This window comes from Trachurus japonicus, chromosome 18 (assembly GCF_045865225.1).
Source record: "Trachurus japonicus isolate A0001 chromosome 18, Traja_1.0".
Lineage (NCBI taxonomy): Eukaryota > Metazoa > Chordata > Actinopteri > Carangiformes > Carangidae > Trachurus > Trachurus japonicus.
The window spans coordinates 14423303-14441703 of NC_140924.1; the positions used below are offsets into that span (position 1 = coordinate 14423303).

An 18401-nucleotide genomic window follows, 5' to 3' on the forward strand; every position below is an offset into this window, starting at 1 on the left:
GCAAAGTATGAACAGCAAATCTTCTCGCCACTTAACACAGTGGGCTGAGAAGAAGGTGACACAGAAATAGAGAGAGAGAGAGAGAGAGAGAGAGAGAGAGAGAGAGAGAGAGAGAGAGAGAGGAGTGTGTGTGTGTGTGTGTGTGAAAGCGTGAGTGAGTGAGAGAGAAACGTCATCTGCCTGGATTGGACAACCGGACTAGAAGCATACAGGCACCGTCCGGAGGAGGGACAGTGCCTCCACTGTGTGGCCGGACAGAGAGTCACTGTGATCGGACAGGAAACCGCCGCTGTTCCCGGTCCTCTCCAGCAGCAGCAGCAGCAGCTTCAGCAGCAGCGGTGGTGAAGGAGGAGGAGGCGGTGGCGGTGGTGTGTTTGGATGTTGGAGGACGCGCCGTGCAAAGTGACACTGGGTCTGGGAGGTAGTTGTAAGTGAGTGAGAGCGGAGGAGCAGAAGGAGAAGGAGAAGACGGAGGGTTTTTTTGGGGGGGGAGTTGGACATGGCTTCTTCTCCCGTCACCAACGCATCGCTGGAGGGAGGGACACCTTCACCCACCGGGAACGAGGAGCTCTCCACGACCCGACAGGTAACAACAACAACACGCCTGCCTGCACGGTTCCCTCATGATGATGATGATGATGATGATGATGATGACGCCGAACTCCATTTGAAAATCTATCCATTTACAGCTTTAATGAGTGCACGCGCATACATGCACGTGGGCACGGGCGTGATATTGACACATTTCTGACTCAGCATAAAGTGCTTTACAATTCGGCATGTATTTAATACTTATACCAGCATTAAAATCACAATTAAATCACATGTTAAATGGCTTTATTGTGCACTTTTGCAGCTCCAGCATTAAAGTTCATACTTCTCTGCTATGTGTAATAGAGCGCACATCTTCTATAAGATGCATTTGCAGACACCATATAGGCTACTGTATATTTGGCAACGTCAATGGAGGCGTAAACCGGATGGATGTTGAATGGAGTTTGGTGTTGCGTCTCCTCAGCTGCTGACACGGGTCTGATAGTGGAGTGCTGGCTCATAGTTTGTCCCATAAACAGACTGGGAAAGAGAAGGCGCGTCCCCTCAACGTGACACTAGATCTCTGCTGCAGGATCACCAAGTTCTCCCACTGATATGATGTTGATGTTTTGATTCAGATTGCTGGAAATAGATTTTCTAAACCCTCCTCCCCTCTCTCTTCTTGTGCATGTAGCCCACTCATTTTTTAAACATCATAATCTTGTGTATAAATTGACATAAAATCAGTCCAACAACTGCAGGTCAGGGTGACGATGTGTATGTATGTATGTGCACAACACCAGTACAGAGTGTAGGGTTCCCTGACATTGACATTGAGCCTGTGTGTGGGGTTGTGTGTAGGCTACAGCCTGTTGTCTCTGTTGTAAAGGTGAATTTGTTTACAGCTCGCCCCCCACACACTCACACTGACGCCTTCATAACAGGTGTAGTATGGTGTCAGTGTCACCCAGTCCGACGGCTCTCATGTACCAATGTGAACATAGATGGAGTGGCTGGAATGCAAAAGTGAATGTCGGCTCTGGACGCTCGCTCTCTAATCTGGACACAGGGGACGTCAGAGAGGCAATTATGAGAATTTCAGTACCTAGAAATTCAGAAATGGCGGCCCAGTTGTGCAGAGCATGTTCATGTCGGTGCATGTTAGACCATGTGGAGACTTTATCTGTGTCTTGAGAGTGTAAAATATAGACTTGTCCAGAAATCTGTGACTGTATGACAACCTAAATCCAACTGATGGACTTTAAAGGGGAGCTATGCAAGATGTTCACCTTCATTAAACAACTTCTGAGTAGGCTAATTGTGTTAAATTACCTTGTTACGAGGAGAATGGAGCCTCTCTGCCTTCCACCTAGCGTTTCTTGGCCGAAAACCAACCTTGCAAGATCAGTGCCTCTGACCCGGTGTCCCAGGTCTTGTCTTGCGATAAACATGGACTGCTTCACAGCACTACGACACAAAAACACCAGGTAATCTGTAATCTCTTGTTAACGTTACGCACCTCTGTAGATTTAGCTCCATGGATTGCCTTCTCGCCGGCTTTGTTGAAAACAAATGCACATGGCCCAGGGGGAAGGGAGGAGGGTTAGAGGTGAGGTTTTATGACAGTGAAAATATGCACTCCAAAACTGTAGGGGGAGCTCCGTATAGAAAGAGCAAACTACTTGTATACGGTACCTGTTTAATATGCTAATTTGCACAGTCTTTTGACCATCTTCAAACTGTCTTGAGTCTAACCCGATCTAATGATCCACAAAAAAAGAAGATCCAGACCTTCTCTTCATAATAGAATCCAAACAGTTCCGCAAAAGCAAGCAAACAGTGGTGAGGAAAGACTTGTTTATTAAGAGCCAGAAACCTCTAGAAGAACCAGAGGGTTGGTGATGATCTGCCTCCACTGGTTGGGGTTATAGTTAGTTTGACCACTCCGGTGTTGTGTTGTGGTCTGGACAGGCTGAACCAGAGACCTGATCAAAGTTGCTCCCTGATTGGATCTGATCAGCCACGACAAGTGTTACGAACTTTGTTGTTGTTGCTAACAGCTGCTGAGCTGAATTTGTACTTTTAATGCTTCATTAGTCTGTTTTGTTTGAGCGAATAACTGCAATCGATGTTTACATCTATCCGTGCATTAGTTTAGATCAATTTTCACCAAACCGTGATGGTGAAAACAATAACTCCCATTATCTCGCGCTCTTTTCAGGATTTCATTTGCAACTATTTCGCTTTAGAGACCCCTGGTGGCTGAAATTGTGCACTGCACGTTATACTCTCTTTTTTTTTCTTTACAGTTAACAAAAATGTTTCTAATGCTTGTGACCTGTTTTCTTACAGTACTGACCTATATGATAGGAGGAATAGTGTGTCTTGTGGAGAATATCATTTGTAGGCCGGGATGTCTCTGTAGCATCATAAGGCTGATAATGCTGACTGAATTATATTCATCATGCATAATTTAGCAGCCAGACTCCTGTACTACTTTATAGGTACAACTCATTGACGTCAGTGTTTCCCAGCTATTAAATAATACCAAACACAAGGTGCAACACTGAAAATGTTTCATCAGCCAACTACTTCCTGACAAATAAATAATTGAACAATATACTCAGCCGTAACAGTGATGCTGTCTGCATGCTTGGACTTTGCTTAGTCACTGTCTGGTGTGAACTTCACAGCAGAAATCTGTGTCCTGGCCGTCTCTCTTTCTCTCTCTCTCTCTTCATCACACATTATCTAAATGCTAATGTGATTGGCTAAATAGTCGCAGTCTCACGGTGACAGTTTTGAGTGCACACAAAATGTTCAGTCAGAGTTTGCAGAGCAGAGGTTTCTTGCATGTTGGTGTTAAAGTGGTGTTTTGAGGCTCAGACTTGTGATCATGGACGGGGCTGTGGGCTGTCAGTCTCCACAGCTACAGCACTCACTTAAATTGTGCCTGTTGTCTATTAGCCAGTGTTTTCCATTCAACCACAGTTGCAGTATTTCCTGTAAGCACTGAGTCCAAATTACCATTGCAAAGCACTGCACTGTTATGAACATGTGGGTATGGGTGTTTGTCGTTTTCCACTACAGGTTGGATATAGAAATGATGTTAGAAATGCAGGAATAAGGATTTTTAGTGGAAAGTGGAAATCAACTGTCTTTTGTTTACATTATTTATGTGCTCTTAATTTGCTAATTCATCAGGGGGTTAGCCACAGATCCTGGTAAGTAAATTGACCAGTGAGATGACGATGCAAAAGAACATTTCCATCCCTTTCTGTTAAAAACGCTTCTCTATAACTGAGGCCAAATGCACAGGCCTGGTGAATTTCCTCATATATTTATAAGATGTAGCATCTCTCTTTTTCATGACCCACTATGTGCAGCTTACTATGAAAATACTGTATGTTTTGATGAGTGGTAAATTATGCATTTTAGCTGCTGTGCCAAAAAAAACTTGGCAAATTTACAAAACATTTTGAGAGAAGGGCTGAATGTAGAGGCCTCACAGGGTGAATAACTGTTGGTCTCATCATATTTAAAGGAGCTATTTCTAATTCTAAGTTGCATTATTGGCTTCAGCTAATGCAAGCATTAACAGCTGTTATCTGGAACAAACCATAGACTGCATATAAATATGGACGAGGCCTATGCGACACCATCTACAGGTTTCTAAAGAGCAGATTCGAAGCTCAAAGTGAGCTGCTGCATCATCGTCATCTTGGCAGTATCGGATTCCCCAGCTTATTCAGAGGCGGGGCCAGTCTACTGAAGTTAGCATACTAACCATCTAGTCTTTGCCCATTACTTTCCCATAGTGTCTCAAATGTGTCCCTGAAAGCTTCCCAGAGGACGTAGTGCAAAGACACAGACAAAAATGGCAGATAAACTGTGATAACTGCAAGAATCTTGCGCCCGCTGCCGGCATTAAAAGACACTGTCCAGCGGTTTAGGAAATAAATTGACAGTGACTAATGAGGAATTCATGGCGTTTGTCTTTATCGTATTGCCTTGCCAATGAAAACTCAATTTATCGGTTAGCACAGTTTTTGAACCTTTGAACACCTTAACACTCTCAGCTCACTCAGGAAGCCCTCGACTTCCTCGCGGCCACAATGTCACAAAGAACAAATTATTATCTTCGCTTCCTTCTGAACCATCACAGCCCTCTGGACATTCATCTCCAAGTGTGTGAAAGTGGATTGATTAACATTACAAACAGAGTGTGAAGCTCTGGTGATGGGTAGATCGGTTAAGAGGGGGGCGGACCTGTAGTTTTACCATCAGGTCTGCTCCTGCAGAGGAGGACATCTGCCACTTGGTTTTTTATGCCTCAGCCAAGGTCAGATAGTGACAGACAATATCAGACTGTGGCTACGACGGCCGTGTGAGAGATACATGGTTGTAAACTGAAGGGGAGACAGAAATACATTGCTTTAGTAGTGATCAATTAAAGGATGTTAATGTGATAGTCACTGAGGCAGCTCATAGGGCTTCAGTTTCTGTCTTTAGAGCTCAGTGAGAAATATGGATCGATGGGCTGAAAGACTGAGTAAGGGTTTAAATTTGAGATTGCTCCGATTTGAGTTTCAATTTCAGCAGAAAGAGTGTGAAGAAACTTCTTTTTCCTAATTTTAGACCCATTCTTCACAGTATTAATGACACCCAACTTGTCAAAGTAATTAGCCAGGTTAGACAATTTATTTTGTAGTGCCAGCTGACTCTTTTTTAAAATGTTTGGTCCTAACACAGCTACAGTTTTGGTCATCAATAATCCATAGAGACAAAAATCCCTTTTTGTACAGATTGATTATAAATTGCAAGTAATAGGGTTGAATCACAAAAAATGGCACACAGTAGTAGGCTATAACAGGTCTATATATTTAAATACTGTATAGAAATAAACCACTTGATTATGTCAGCAAAAATGAGAGATTAGTTAATTTTAATCATCATTTATCCTTTTATTTCTAATTTTTGGCAACATGCACAACCACCTATGAACTTTGGCTGACAGAAATCACCAGATGGCTATAAAATCTCAGTCATCATCCGGCCCACCAGCCTTAACAAACCCAACCATTCAGCCCAGCCAGTCACCCTCCCCATGCTTCGCTCAATGCCCCACACAGACTGGGAGAAGGAAAGGAAAGTTTAAGTCTTTTCCTTATTACCTGTCTGTGTAAGCCATCTATTTTTTTTCTTGTGGATGAAGCTTGTTAGCTAGCTTTGTAGAAAGTTTGACAAAATGTACTCCTGTTTTGTTGATTTCTGGCTTAAGTCATGAGTCTTTGTGTTTCCTTGATGCTAGCTGAGCTGTAGTGCAACTTCTAGCCCTAAAGGAAGTTTTTCTTCTTTTATTGGCGGGATGGGGCTAGTTTGTTAGCATGCTTAGCCTATTCCTGAAGTAGGCCTACAGTTGATGAGGGTCTTGCTAAAAATGTCTCAAAACAACGACTAGTACACAAATGTTGAGCTAATTTATGATAGTAATGATTTAGTTTGTCAAAATAGCTAGTTTAGTTAGATGCAAGTACAGATGTCAAGGTTTGTAGGGTTAGGCCTTTTGTCCTGTTTTTTATTATTATCATTGACAAGACATTGCAATTATCCTTTGTTTACTGTAGGGCTAAGTATATGTAGGCTATATATTCCTACCTTCTGTTTCTCACAGCCATATGTGGCTCAATCCTCAATTTGCATCTGACCATGGATTCTCAACAGTTTATTTGGTTTATAATAATAATAATAATAATAACATATAGCACCATTCACAAAATTCTTGACAAAAGCAACAAATAGAGACCACAGAAAACAAGTCAGATACCAGTGTCACAAACCATAGGAAATGGACTGCCCAAGCAATACAGCAACACAGGCAATACAAAGAGAGTTTAGAAACAAGAAGGCATAAAAACAAAACTGAGTAGCCTAAAACTGTGAGATAAAATGAGGCAACAGTGAAGTGGCAGTGACAGTGAATCTAAAAGAGAGTAAGGGCACATTAAGACGGGGAATAAAAATGATAGGAAGAATGGTTTGTGGCATTAAATTTACCCAGAAATCAGGACAAGTCCATCCTCTGCTGTGTGCTGTACTATGGCTGTAGTGAGTATGGCAGGGTGATGTGTTATTGGCAGGTCTCATTTCACACAGATGTATGACTCAGCTGGCTGCAGACAGATGGACCCGGCTCAGTTTGCAGTGTCACGCTGGTGTTCAGCCCGTCCAGAGCTGTGGGTCTGTTCACTGAGACCGCGCTCGCACATCTGACTCGCTCGTCCTTGGGGTTATCTTCTTGTTACGTCGAGGAATTAGCCCTTCGTCCGTCCCCTCTTCCTCACCTCACGTATTCTCTTTGTTGTCGTTCCGCCTTGATCTCTCTCTCGCTGTCCTTTCATTAGCCAGCATTATGTCTCTGTCGCTTTCTCTTCTCCTCGTCACTTTATCCCTGCAAATCCCATTACATGCTTTTCCACATCAGCTGTTGACACACCAGCCATGAGCTGTGATGGAGGCATGAGGACGCGTTAATTAAACAGGGAGGAACCATCAGAAGGACAAATGCAGTCTCTGGCTTTTATTCAACTTTCTAACATTTCAGTTTTAAGACGTATAAAACTTCAAAGCCAAGACCGAAGGAGGAAACAATGATCATTTCTGGAACTGCAGTGGCCCTGAGGGTTCAGTTCACTTCAGCACTCATTGAAATTTCAACCAACCTCAACTTAATTTAACAACACACAATAAAACAAAAGTGTTTCCATGCAGGAAGCACTAAAAAGTTGGGACCAATTGTGACATTTGAGGTAAAAACCCTAGATAAGTGTATGTAAGAAGGTTAGGAGTTTAAAGTTACCTTTTCCTCTTGTGGTTTTTGCTTTTTTTGGACGACAGGTCCTCAGGTTGGACTTGAATCCAGGCTGCTGTGGTCAGGATTTAGCCTTGATGACACAAACCTACCCCTGCTGATAAGATTGACGATTTCTTCTGAAATTGTTGGACTTAACACGGAATTGTGTCTGGATATTCATGGCTCCCCAGTTGGGAATTTAAACTAGAACGCCCAAAGTTGGATCTCTAACTAAGTCTGCAGAGCCTCACCAACCGACCTTTTTTCTGCCGACCAACAGAAACTTCCACTGGATTGTTGTCAATCGTCACAATAGACTATTACTGTAATATGTGTTTTAAGACTAAAGACTATGTTTAATTTCCTTAACCATTTCTAATTACGTCTGGAAGCTAAGTGTAACCCAATCTTCATGTCACACTTTAAGATCTCTGAATGCAAATATACCGTCCCCTTCCTTCTTTTTTTGATTGCATGTCTAACCACTATGCCTGTGCCCATTGATCATTCACTGTATTTACATACACCCCTCTCCCCTACTGTACAACTGTCCCCCTGCCCTTCACTCTGGGTCAGTCTGTTGCCTCTGGTCTGTTCTGTGTGAGCAAGATCAATGTCTTTGAACTCAAACTACTACAGTAAACTTTGAGCCACTGCCTTCAACACTTTCCATTTTTTTGTTTTTACCATAAATACAAGTGCAGGGACTTTTCAGTTCAGAGAAGGACAGATATGCGGTCTCATCACTGGCATTGATGGCGAGAATCACAGATAAGGTGTTGGCCAGATGTGATTTATACTCATATTTATCACCATGTGCTTTTAGTACTGATACCTTGAGTTCTGACCATGGATGTAAGGTCTGCTGATAGGAATGTCATTATTTCACTGTGATTTGGTCTTTTAAATGTTTCAGTACCTCCTTTTCTCCTCAGCTGATCACTGACGGACTCTCATGATTTAAATCTGAAGGCGCTGACAGCATATTTGCACTGGTGTGGGCTCATAGAGACTATTTAGACTGCCCTCCAGGCACTGGGCCGTGGGCATGCGGCACATTGATGGCATGCCTTCACAGGGCCTCCTGGGGTTGTGTATAAAGTCAGTGTGTGTTTGAGTGTGTGTGTGTGTGTGTGTGTGTGAGGACAAGCTGGGCATGTGAAGTGCAAAGCAGGGAACAACATTGATAGAATAAATCTCTAAACTGGAGCCTCATCTTGTTTTATGTGCATGTGTATGTAAAAGGAGTCTAAATAGGCATCAGTGTGTTCAGGGACGGTCGGCAGCCTCCAGGGGACAAAGACAGCATTTTTTCTCCCCCCAAAAAACACAATCGACTGTTTGATCAGACGGCTCTCTTTTAGGTCTTTCAGGGACTTTTGTATTTCTGGCTTTGGAGGCGAAATCTATGAAACACCATGTTTTTTCTTTGGTCTCTGGGAGGGGCAGTGGTTCCTGTTGGGGACAGTAATCGATATTTTTATGTTAGTAATGGATCAAATGAACATGTGTAATGCGAAAAGATAAAAGGGGTGCTCATAAATGATATATATTCCCTGAAACTGCAGTTTATCTTAGCCTTATGGATATTTTGGGCCTCTTTTAGCTCTTTCTTTTGCATTTTAGGACCACAGCTGTGCAGGTTTACCTCTTTGCTTGTGTCTTAAGTTGTCTCAAGCTAAATCTCTAGAACTCTAGGAACCAGCTGACATGGAGCAACGTCTTTTTTCTGAGCTAAAAAAAAATGGATGCCAATGTATGTGTGACTGAAATCAATCAAACTCTTCATGGAGACCTTAGATTTATATCCTTATAGGTCTAGAGTAATGGGGGGGAAGAGTCCGCCTGAAGATTGGAGTGAGATCCTTGGTCCTGAGGTCAGTCATCCAACATATTCAACATATTCTCTGCCCTGATAAACAGGTCTATTTTAAAATAGCATGAAAATAAAGGCTGTTTTATCATCTGACCTGCAGCTATCTGGGAGGTCAGTGGAAGTGGCCATCGGCCTCTACTTCCCCTATCAGGAAACAGCAGATAATGTTGTGATGTGTGTACAACAGTTGCTATATTTGGATGTTTTGTGTTGACTGGAATAGGTAGAACAGTATGTATGTCGCATATGTATTTTCACAATAATTTGTAACTCAGTCGCTATTCTCCACTTCTGATAGTATACACATGCAGTGCAGAGAAACTAAAAGCTGCTTCGCTATGATTCATTTGTACCCAGGGGACGAGCTGCAGGTCTGACCTCCAGAAACCTCCAAAAATACCATTACAATCAAACCTACTGAAGATAAACAAAACAAAAAGTATTTTAGGTCTATTTTCAAAGGCGACCATGTTTTATTTTGAAATTGTCTCCACATAGATGTTAAATTTAGGTCTGAGTCATAACCACCACCAATCTTTCAATTAAGAATTGAAGATAAGCAGTGACTTTATTACTTTTCTTGCATCAAAACCAATAATTTCTGTTCTCTTAGCTTTCTAGAGGTCCAGAATCAGATCACTAGTGTTTTCTGTGACTGTTCGGTTTCTGGTGACCTGTGATTGATGTCTCTCACTAATGTAGTTGTGATTTACTGCTGCTCTTAAAGGACGTCTTATTGAATAAGAGCACGTCTCCAACCACCTGCCATCCCACACCGTCTTCAACCCACTGTCCCATCTCATTCACCCTGTCCCATTCATTAGAGCATCACACACACACACAGTGGCGTGCACAGGGGGGGGGCAGGGGGGGCGGTCGCCCCCCCTCGTGGCCCAATTGTTGAAAAACGCGTGCTAAAGTGCCCCCTAGGAGCCAAAACGCGCGTTAAAGTGCCCTCTTGGAAGCCAAAACACGTGCTAAAGTGTCCTCATGGGGGGCAAAACGTGTGTTAAAGTGCCCTCTAGGAGCTAAAACGTGTGCTCAAGTGCCCTCATGGGGGCCAAAACGTGTGCTAAAGTGCCCTCTAGGAGCCAAAACGTGTGCTAAAGTGCCCTCTAGGAGCCAAAACGTGTGCTAAAGAGCCCTCTAGGAGCCACAATGCTTGCTAAAGTGCCCTCTAGGAGCTGAAACGCGTGCTTAAGTGCCCTCTTGGGAGCCAAAACGCGTGCTTAAGTGCCCTCTAGGAGCCAAAACGTGTGCTAAAGTGCCCTCATGGTAGCCAAAACGTGTGCTAAAGTGCCCTCTAGGAGCCAAAACACATGTTAAAGTGCCCTCTTGGAAGCCAAAACACATGTTAAAGTGCCCTTGGAAGCCAAAACGTGTGCTAAAGTGCCCTCTTGGGAGCCAAAACACGTGGCCACATCGATGTTTTTTAGTCTTAAGGTATTGATATTATAAAACAGGCCAAATCAACGTTTAAAAAGGCCAAATTTTTTTCGCCGCCGACCTGTGGTCGCCGGCCAAACGCACCATGTCGCTACAGTCTCACTCTTGTCATTTTCTGAAACTTGGCAGCCCTGAAAGTGCCCTCTAGGAGCCATAGGAACCAAAACGTGTGCTAAAGTGCCCTCTTGGGAGCCAAAACACGTGTTAAAGTGCCCCCTTGGAAGCCAAAATGCGTGCTAAAGTGCTCTCTAGGAGCCAAAACGTGTGCTAAAGTGCCCTCTTGGGGGCTAAAACACGTGTTAAAACAGGCCAAATCGACGTTTTTTTAGTCTTAAGGTATCGATATTAAAACAGGCCAAATCGATGTTAAAAAAGGCCAAAAAATTTTCGCCGGCGACCATCATTTTCTGAAACTTGGCAGCCCTGAAAGTGCCCTCTAGGAGCCACATCTAGGAGCCAAAACATGTGCTAAAGTGGCCTCTTGGGAGCTAAAACACGTGTTAAAGTGCCTTCAGGGAAGCCAAAACGCGTGCTAAAGTGCCCTCTTCAGTGGCGAGGACGCGCTATTAGGTGCCCCTTTTTTTCCTTTTCGCCCCTGCCCTTCAAAAAGTCTGTGCACGCCACTGCACACACACACACACACTCTGCTGTCAGTGAAGGGGGACTGAGGTTCAGCAGACCTTGAGGTGAAGGTTATTATGGTCTAGCAGTCACTATCCTCATTACGGCATGAAGATATGTCGCCCGATTCGCAGTAGATCAATAGCACTGATGTGCCGCCCCGTCAGCAGCACAGCAGGGACACATGGACCAGCAGGCTACACTGTGTAGTTGTTTGTGGACATCAGCCAGTGCATGTGTGGACAATATTACTTGGAATGATACAGTGTAATAAGCTGGAAATGTAAGAAATTGATGGGCGGGGGTCAGAAAAGGAGGGTGTGATGTAATCGTGCTTCGGGAGGACTTCTTTCTCTTTTATTTTCAGCTGTCCTTATTTCCCTTCTTCCTTCTTGGAAATAATTTCTCTGAAGCGGTTCATGATTGTGCGATTTACAATGAGGAACACAAGCCTGTCTTTCTGTCGAAGCTTTGTGTGTTTTTTTTTCCATCAGTCAGTCAGATCAGCGTAGATGTTTTGACAAACAGAATTCATGTGGGTCTTCAGATAATTACTCACTAATTGAGTTTATTCATTCATCATCATGACAGAAAGCGGAACAACGATAATTTAATGTGAAAGATGAAATTGCCAGAAAACATGGTTGTAAAATCTGTTTTGTATTTCTTGTCTTGAAGTATTTCTTATTTCAGGGATGACAACATAGTTTTGCTCTTTTTTTTATCCTTACCGCCTATTGTTTTATAGTGTAAATGCTAACAGCCTAGCTAAATGCAGTTTATGGGTTCAGGCCCTCAACATAACTCACAATCCCACAATACCTAACTACATCAGTTTACTAGTGAAATAATTACTGTAATTGTTTGATATTCAGGCGCATCATAACCAATAATAATTATCTGATGGCAAACCACAGATTTTCATCCCCACACTTTTATTTTATTGTCTTGATGTGGGAGGTTTGTGCTTAAACGCACTCAATATAATCAATTTCATACCCAAATGCAAATTCCTTTCTTTTGTGGATCTCACTGTTGTTAAGTGTCATGAGCCCATCTGGACAGTTTGTAACATTTTTTACAGTATGTCGTAATGCTTTTCTTCCATGATGTCAGCTAAAGGGGGTGAAATGTGAGACCTCAACCCAGGAGGGAGTGGCTGTATCTGGGTGAAGCTGGGGCGAGCCTTCCCCTTGGGTGGACTGATCTGGAGGACTGTTGGAAGAAATATTTAATTCAATCCACTTTCATTTTTCCATTACGTTGCATTACATGTTATGTGTCAAAGTGTATGTGTGTGTGTGTGTGTGTGTGTGTGTGTGCACCTTGAGAGAAATCAATTATCCTTGGCTGAATTAACCAATACTTCCAACCAAGGGTGGGGACAATGATGGCGGCTGCCGCTGCTGCTTAATTTGATAAAACAGCTCAGGCCTCAAGACGCCTGATGCTTTAATCTCATGATGGGAAATTCTGAGTGGAAATTATTTTGGTATTTCAGCAACACTGAGCCAGGCTGAGCTTTAGATGTGTGGCATATATCTGATGCTAATTAATCCCTTTGAAACATGTGAGTGTGTGTATGTTTATCCACTACCTTTATCCTGTTAATACTAAAGTGATTCCCAAACCTTGTGCATGTCGTGCTTTGTCCTGTATGGAGGATCAGGGGTGTCAAAAAACAAAAACAAAAGTAAACTAATAAATCTACCAATCAATATAATTGGTGAAATGAGTCAGTAGGGACTAGTGACAAAACACTATAATCTATATCTGTATGTGGTTCAATATTTTAAATGTATGTCGTTTTGTAGATGTTCAAAATCACCAGAAATTAAACGTTGCCTTGTGTTTCTTGCCATCTGTGTTTATTTAACTACGACAGTCAAATTACTTCCTATGTAAAGGCAATACATCCATATTAGCTTTATATGTGTCAGGACCAGTCAGTAAGTTGTCAGTTGTCAGGTTTTAGTTCAGTTTTCTGTCTTTGTCTTGTCACTTCCTGTTTTATTTTGAAGTCCACATCTTACCCCTGGCTTCCTGTCAAGTTTCCTGCCTGTGTGATTAGATGCCCCGCCCTAATGTGTTTCACCTGTGTTCATTAGCTCCCTCCCCCTTGTGTATATAAAGCTGTACCTCCCTTCCCTTCCATTTTGTCCCATCCACCTCCGCCTGTTGTTGTGTCGTGTGCTCCAGTGTGTGGCCCCCCGTCCTAGTGAGTCGTCAGTGTTTTCATCTTTTGTGTTTCCTTAGGGTTCGGTTGTTGGTTTTTTTTCTGTTGTTTTGCACTTTTGTTTGAATTTGTGTCCAGTTTTCTCCCAAACAGTGACAATTGGTCCTACAGGGAAATCACCTGTTTACACCCATTTAACTCTTTCTGTCTTGGCACCATCACTTTACCTTTAAAACCAACATTTGGAGGCCTGTTTAGTTTTGACACGCTTAGACCTCCATAGTCTGGCACTTAGTTAAGTGTAGGTGTTTTGGCATGGCTAACTCAACAACACTAGAGCGGGGGTCTCTAATCCAATCATCTCTCTCACTTAGCACAGAGTGTAGTGTGTGTGATTCACATGCCCATGTGTGCATGTGTGTGCAAAACACCATGTTTCCTGTGTATCTGTGTGACGCCCGGCTGCCATGTTGGTCTAATGCTCCGGAGTGAGGAAAAAGCTATGATATTGAATTAGGGTTCATAGTGAACACTAATAACATTTTAATCTTGTAACTGAAACATAATATAGCCGACCGTAAGAATATTGACAATCCACTCTCACAGCTAAAGCTAAATTGGGTAATGTAACCTTAGATTTCATGTTATGAATTGTTTAACCCCTTGTCTGTGGTTTGGCAAAAAAGCAGTTTCACCAAGTCCAATAACATTACAAGGCTTCTCATATTTATATTTACAAAATGCATTGCAATTTACTGCTAAGATTATTTTTCCAACACTTAACTATAACGTTTACCTTAAATTATGGATGCTAATTGTGTTAGCAGCAACTTTGCACACACTCAATAGCCTGTTAGTTGCCAGTTTTGTGGGTGTGGATGATGTTCTCTGGCCTCCCTGAACCACCATTGTGTTTGCTAAATTTGGTTTCTTCTGGTTTCACAAAAACAAGAAGACAACAGCAACACAATGCAAACTCCTGGCCACCCAGGTGAATCTCCACACTGGAGATGTTGTAGTGCATGTTGTAACTAAAGAGGTGCAGGTTCAGCTTTTGCTATGAGTGAGTGTATTGATTTGTATTCATTGCATGTGTGGCTGTAGGGACAGTGTCTTTACCCTTGGTGGTGTTTTGATTGCAGGTGTGTTTCTGTCTGACCTTTTGTGACCTCAGGGTAAACAAACTGTTGGGTGATGCTGACGTCGAAGCCGCTCTGATATCATCCAACCACAACACAGCACATGAAACACCACCATGCTCAGAGCTGTGCTGCTAGCTTGGTTATAATGTGTGCTAATTAATCCTTGCCTCTTTTCTTTTGTGCTCTTTGAATCTACTCTATAATAATAATACTCTGACAGGAAGGATGACCTTGCATGCTGCACCAGGCTGACCAATCATTTATTCATTTATTTTAAATATATTCCCAGAGTCTAAAAAAAGGTCAAGTGGAAGCAAAAATAGGACTTGAATCTTATTAGCATTGCTTGGGCCACTACTCCCATTTGCAGGGATCAGTGTAGACAGATGGGTCAGTTGGAAACCTGAAATGAAGAGCAGTCACTAAGACTCAACGTTGGGTTTCTTCTAACCTTAAGAAGACAGTGTTTCTTTTTAACTAGAGCGATCTAACAAAGTTGTTTTTGAGCCTCAACCAGGAACAAATGTCATATGACGGAAACAGTTACCGATCATTTTTGTAAAGGGGATTCTGGAAATCTGGAAGAAAAAAGTTTCTTCCAGATTGGGCTGCCAGATCCTTAAATGTCAACAAAATGCATTTTGTACTTCAGAGGATGTTAGGTTTGCTGTTTCCATCAATCATTAAGATGTTGCACCCAACAAAACAATTGCTGGTAGCTGTGAACATCAATCAGATCTCATGAGTTGTAAACAAACTCCCAGGTTAGAGCCATTTTTCAAGGGAAAACCATCAAACTCCTCAATCACAGTTCACAGAATGATTAGGATGTTGAATGAACTTATTGTTGTAGAGTTTTAGCTTAGGTTTACCTCCAAATAAAGGGGTTCGGACGATAATAGCTAAAGTGTTGGGTTGTTGCTGTCTGAGTGTTTGGCCATTTGCGTGTTGGGACTTTTTGTGATGATTGTGATCCAGGGTTTTAATGGCATCTTTGTATATTCTTTGAGCAACCACCTGACGGAGGTAGAGCTGGTCAATCCCTAAGAAGGTTGTATGATGGGTGGCTGTGGTAGTATGGTAAAGGCCTCTGAGTTAAGACTAGAAAGGTACTATTGGTGCAGTTTTTCAGATGTTTTCTGTTCTTTTGGCTCTGGTTTGGTCTCCAGCCTCCTGCTCTTTAGCCGCTAGCTCAGCAATTGACTCGTACTTCCTATAGCCTTCAGAAGTCTGTTGTAATAAATGAATGTAGTGACGTTGTTTAGCGCGCGCACGCACAAGAGCTGTGTTGTGGTATTTTCCATGTGGAAGAGGACACTGTTGAACTTTTCCAGGGCAGTGAAGATGGAAACACTGATGGTGGAGCTGCATGGTGAAGTGTTGCCGCTGTGGTACAGTTGGAAGGAAATCATTAAAGTGCCAGGAGCTGGTGGAGGAATGTTACCACACTAACCACTGATCTGTTAGACAGAAGGACAGACAGGAAAGATCCATGACTAACGATGTTATGTGTGTTTATCTGTGTATGTATCTGCTCGGTACTGTAGGCGTTGACCAAACCAAGTGGAACATGCGTGTCCAACATCTTAAAAAAAACCCCTCTGAAAACAAGTGTAAGCTTCTTGTATAGAAGGTTTTAACCCAGATTTTACACTGATATTGTCTTTAAAAAAAATTGTTCTAGCCTTAAGACTTCCTTTACTTTCTTCTTCCCTCAATGAAGACCTAGAACCAGAGGAGGGTGCAGTCTAATTGCTGCTGAGTATGAGTATGATGTGTTCTGGGGTTCTGTTTGCCGAAACCCTTGTTACACATGTTTGTTTGCAGAAAGTAGAAAGTAAATCTCTACACAGACGCCGCTTCACCCACGTTCCTCTGTCATCCATCTCAACAAATGAACCGTCTGATGGAGACGACGCGCCCCCGTTTTAATCAATACGACCGTCTACAAAGGTCCGTCGATGCAGAGACTTTCCTGTCGAGACGTGGTCGTGTTATTTACTTAGCGCAGCTTCTTTCGTCGTCTTTTCTCTCTGATGCTCTCCTGTCAGAGAAACGCTGCACTCTCCTTTATTCCTCCACTGCTTTTATTTTTAGTCCCACTCTGGTCCCGTGGCTTCTGTGATGACTAAGGTAATGATGACGCCTCCTTTTTTTTTTTTCCTGTCTATTTGTTTAGACCAAAGCTTTGTCACAGCAGATGATGATTTTACTAAAGACGAAAAAGTAAAACCAGATAAAAAGAATCCAATGTGAACATCATAAATATATCACAAAACAAAATGATGCAAAAAATATCTGACAGGAACAAAATATGTTAAAACACTATTAGGGGATGGGACAAGTTGTGCCTGCTTTTTTGCTGAACGTTTCCACACTATATGGTAAGAGTCCCATAAGCCTTTGCTTGTCATATCTGCAGGACTTATCTTCTCCCCAGAGGAAGGTGTCCTTGTTTTTGTCACATGGAACAGAAGAAACTCTAAAAATCTAAAAATACAGCGTCGTGTGTGACAGCAGGTCTTTGTTCTGCTGCTCTTTGTGGTTTTGTAGGAGCTAAAAAGTGGCTCGGATGAGTTTGTTGATGGTGTATTTATTAATCATCCTATAGATTTATCACTAAAATCTAAGGATTTGCTATGAAAACAGTGCCAAGCTTTTAGTTCTGTGATATATTTGCAAAGAAGCACTACGGTTAAATAAATGAACAGTGAGAAGAGTGAATGTGAATGTGAATGTTTTGCCTCCTTTTCATCTTTATTTATTAAGAACAGTTAGGTATAAAACGATAATTAAATTCCCTGAAGCTACCAGCAGCTACTAAAAAAACTTAACATTTCACATTCACACTGAAACTACTACTACTCACAAAATCTGCCCCTATCACCACAATATGATGTTGGGATGCAGCTGGAAATTTCTGTTTGTTATCTACCTCTCTCCATCTCTTTATCTTTCTATCTTTCTACTCACTTCAGGGTAATGTAAGAGACGTGAGCAGCTTTTGATGGAATATCTGCCTGATACTGACAAACGTGGATGACAGACGATTGATATAAGGTGACATTTCCATCCGGCCTCTGTCGCAGCAGGGAGGATATTCTGATATTTTTGCAGCTTTTTATAACGATCTGAGGTTGTTTAGAATAGCAGCCGGTTGGATGAGGTCATTTCACTTTCACTTTTATGCAATTAAAGGAAAAAAGGTCCAGAGTAATGAGGTTAAATGACTTTGATAAGATGAGTTTTCTCTCTCTGTGCAGTTCTCATGTTTCCTGCATGTCTCCTGTATAACCCTATACCCGCCCGTCTACTCTGCAGTTCTACGCTGGAGGCCGATTATTATCACAAATGTTATTAAAGCTTCTCCTCACACAGAGTAGACTACACACACGAAGAATATCTGACTTAAACAGTCAGTTTCCAATGGACTGCCATCTTGAAGTGTTGACTGTGTATTTATGTTCCACCAGATCACTATATATAGATATTGTATAAAGCATCCTGGAACAGCAATGTGGAAAATCTAGGTACCAGGGTTTGACAAGGAAAAATAATTGGTGGTATAAAGCTAAATCTGGTTCTGCTGTGTTGTTTGTAACGATATATATCCAATAATTTTTAAAGAGTACATGTATGTACAAGAGTACATACATAGACATTTGAGTATCTATAGAGGCACAGTTGATGTCTGTCAGACTGGCCGACTGTAGCATGACTCAGCACTTGGCGGAGACTAAGAGATAGTGAAAT

At 42.2% G+C, this 18401-nt stretch overlaps 1 protein-coding gene across 5 annotated transcripts in view; it reads left to right on the forward strand.

Moving 5' to 3' along the window:
• Positions 1-201: 201 nt before the first annotated feature.
• The window catches only part of ank2b (ankyrin 2b, neuronal), a 150973-nt gene continuing 132773 nt past the window's right edge, over positions 202-18401 (forward strand). For 2 of the 5 annotated variants that reach the window (XM_085759586.1, XM_085759591.1), the window contains exon 1: positions 429-586. In XM_085759586.1, the coding sequence (XP_085615712.1) occupies positions 500-586 (87 nt within the window). In that variant the 5' untranslated portion in view covers positions 429-499. Of the gene's footprint in view, positions 587-18401 lie in introns of all 5 variants that reach the window. The other 3 variants (XM_085759593.1, XM_085759585.1, XM_085759587.1) reach the window with 3 other exon arrangements.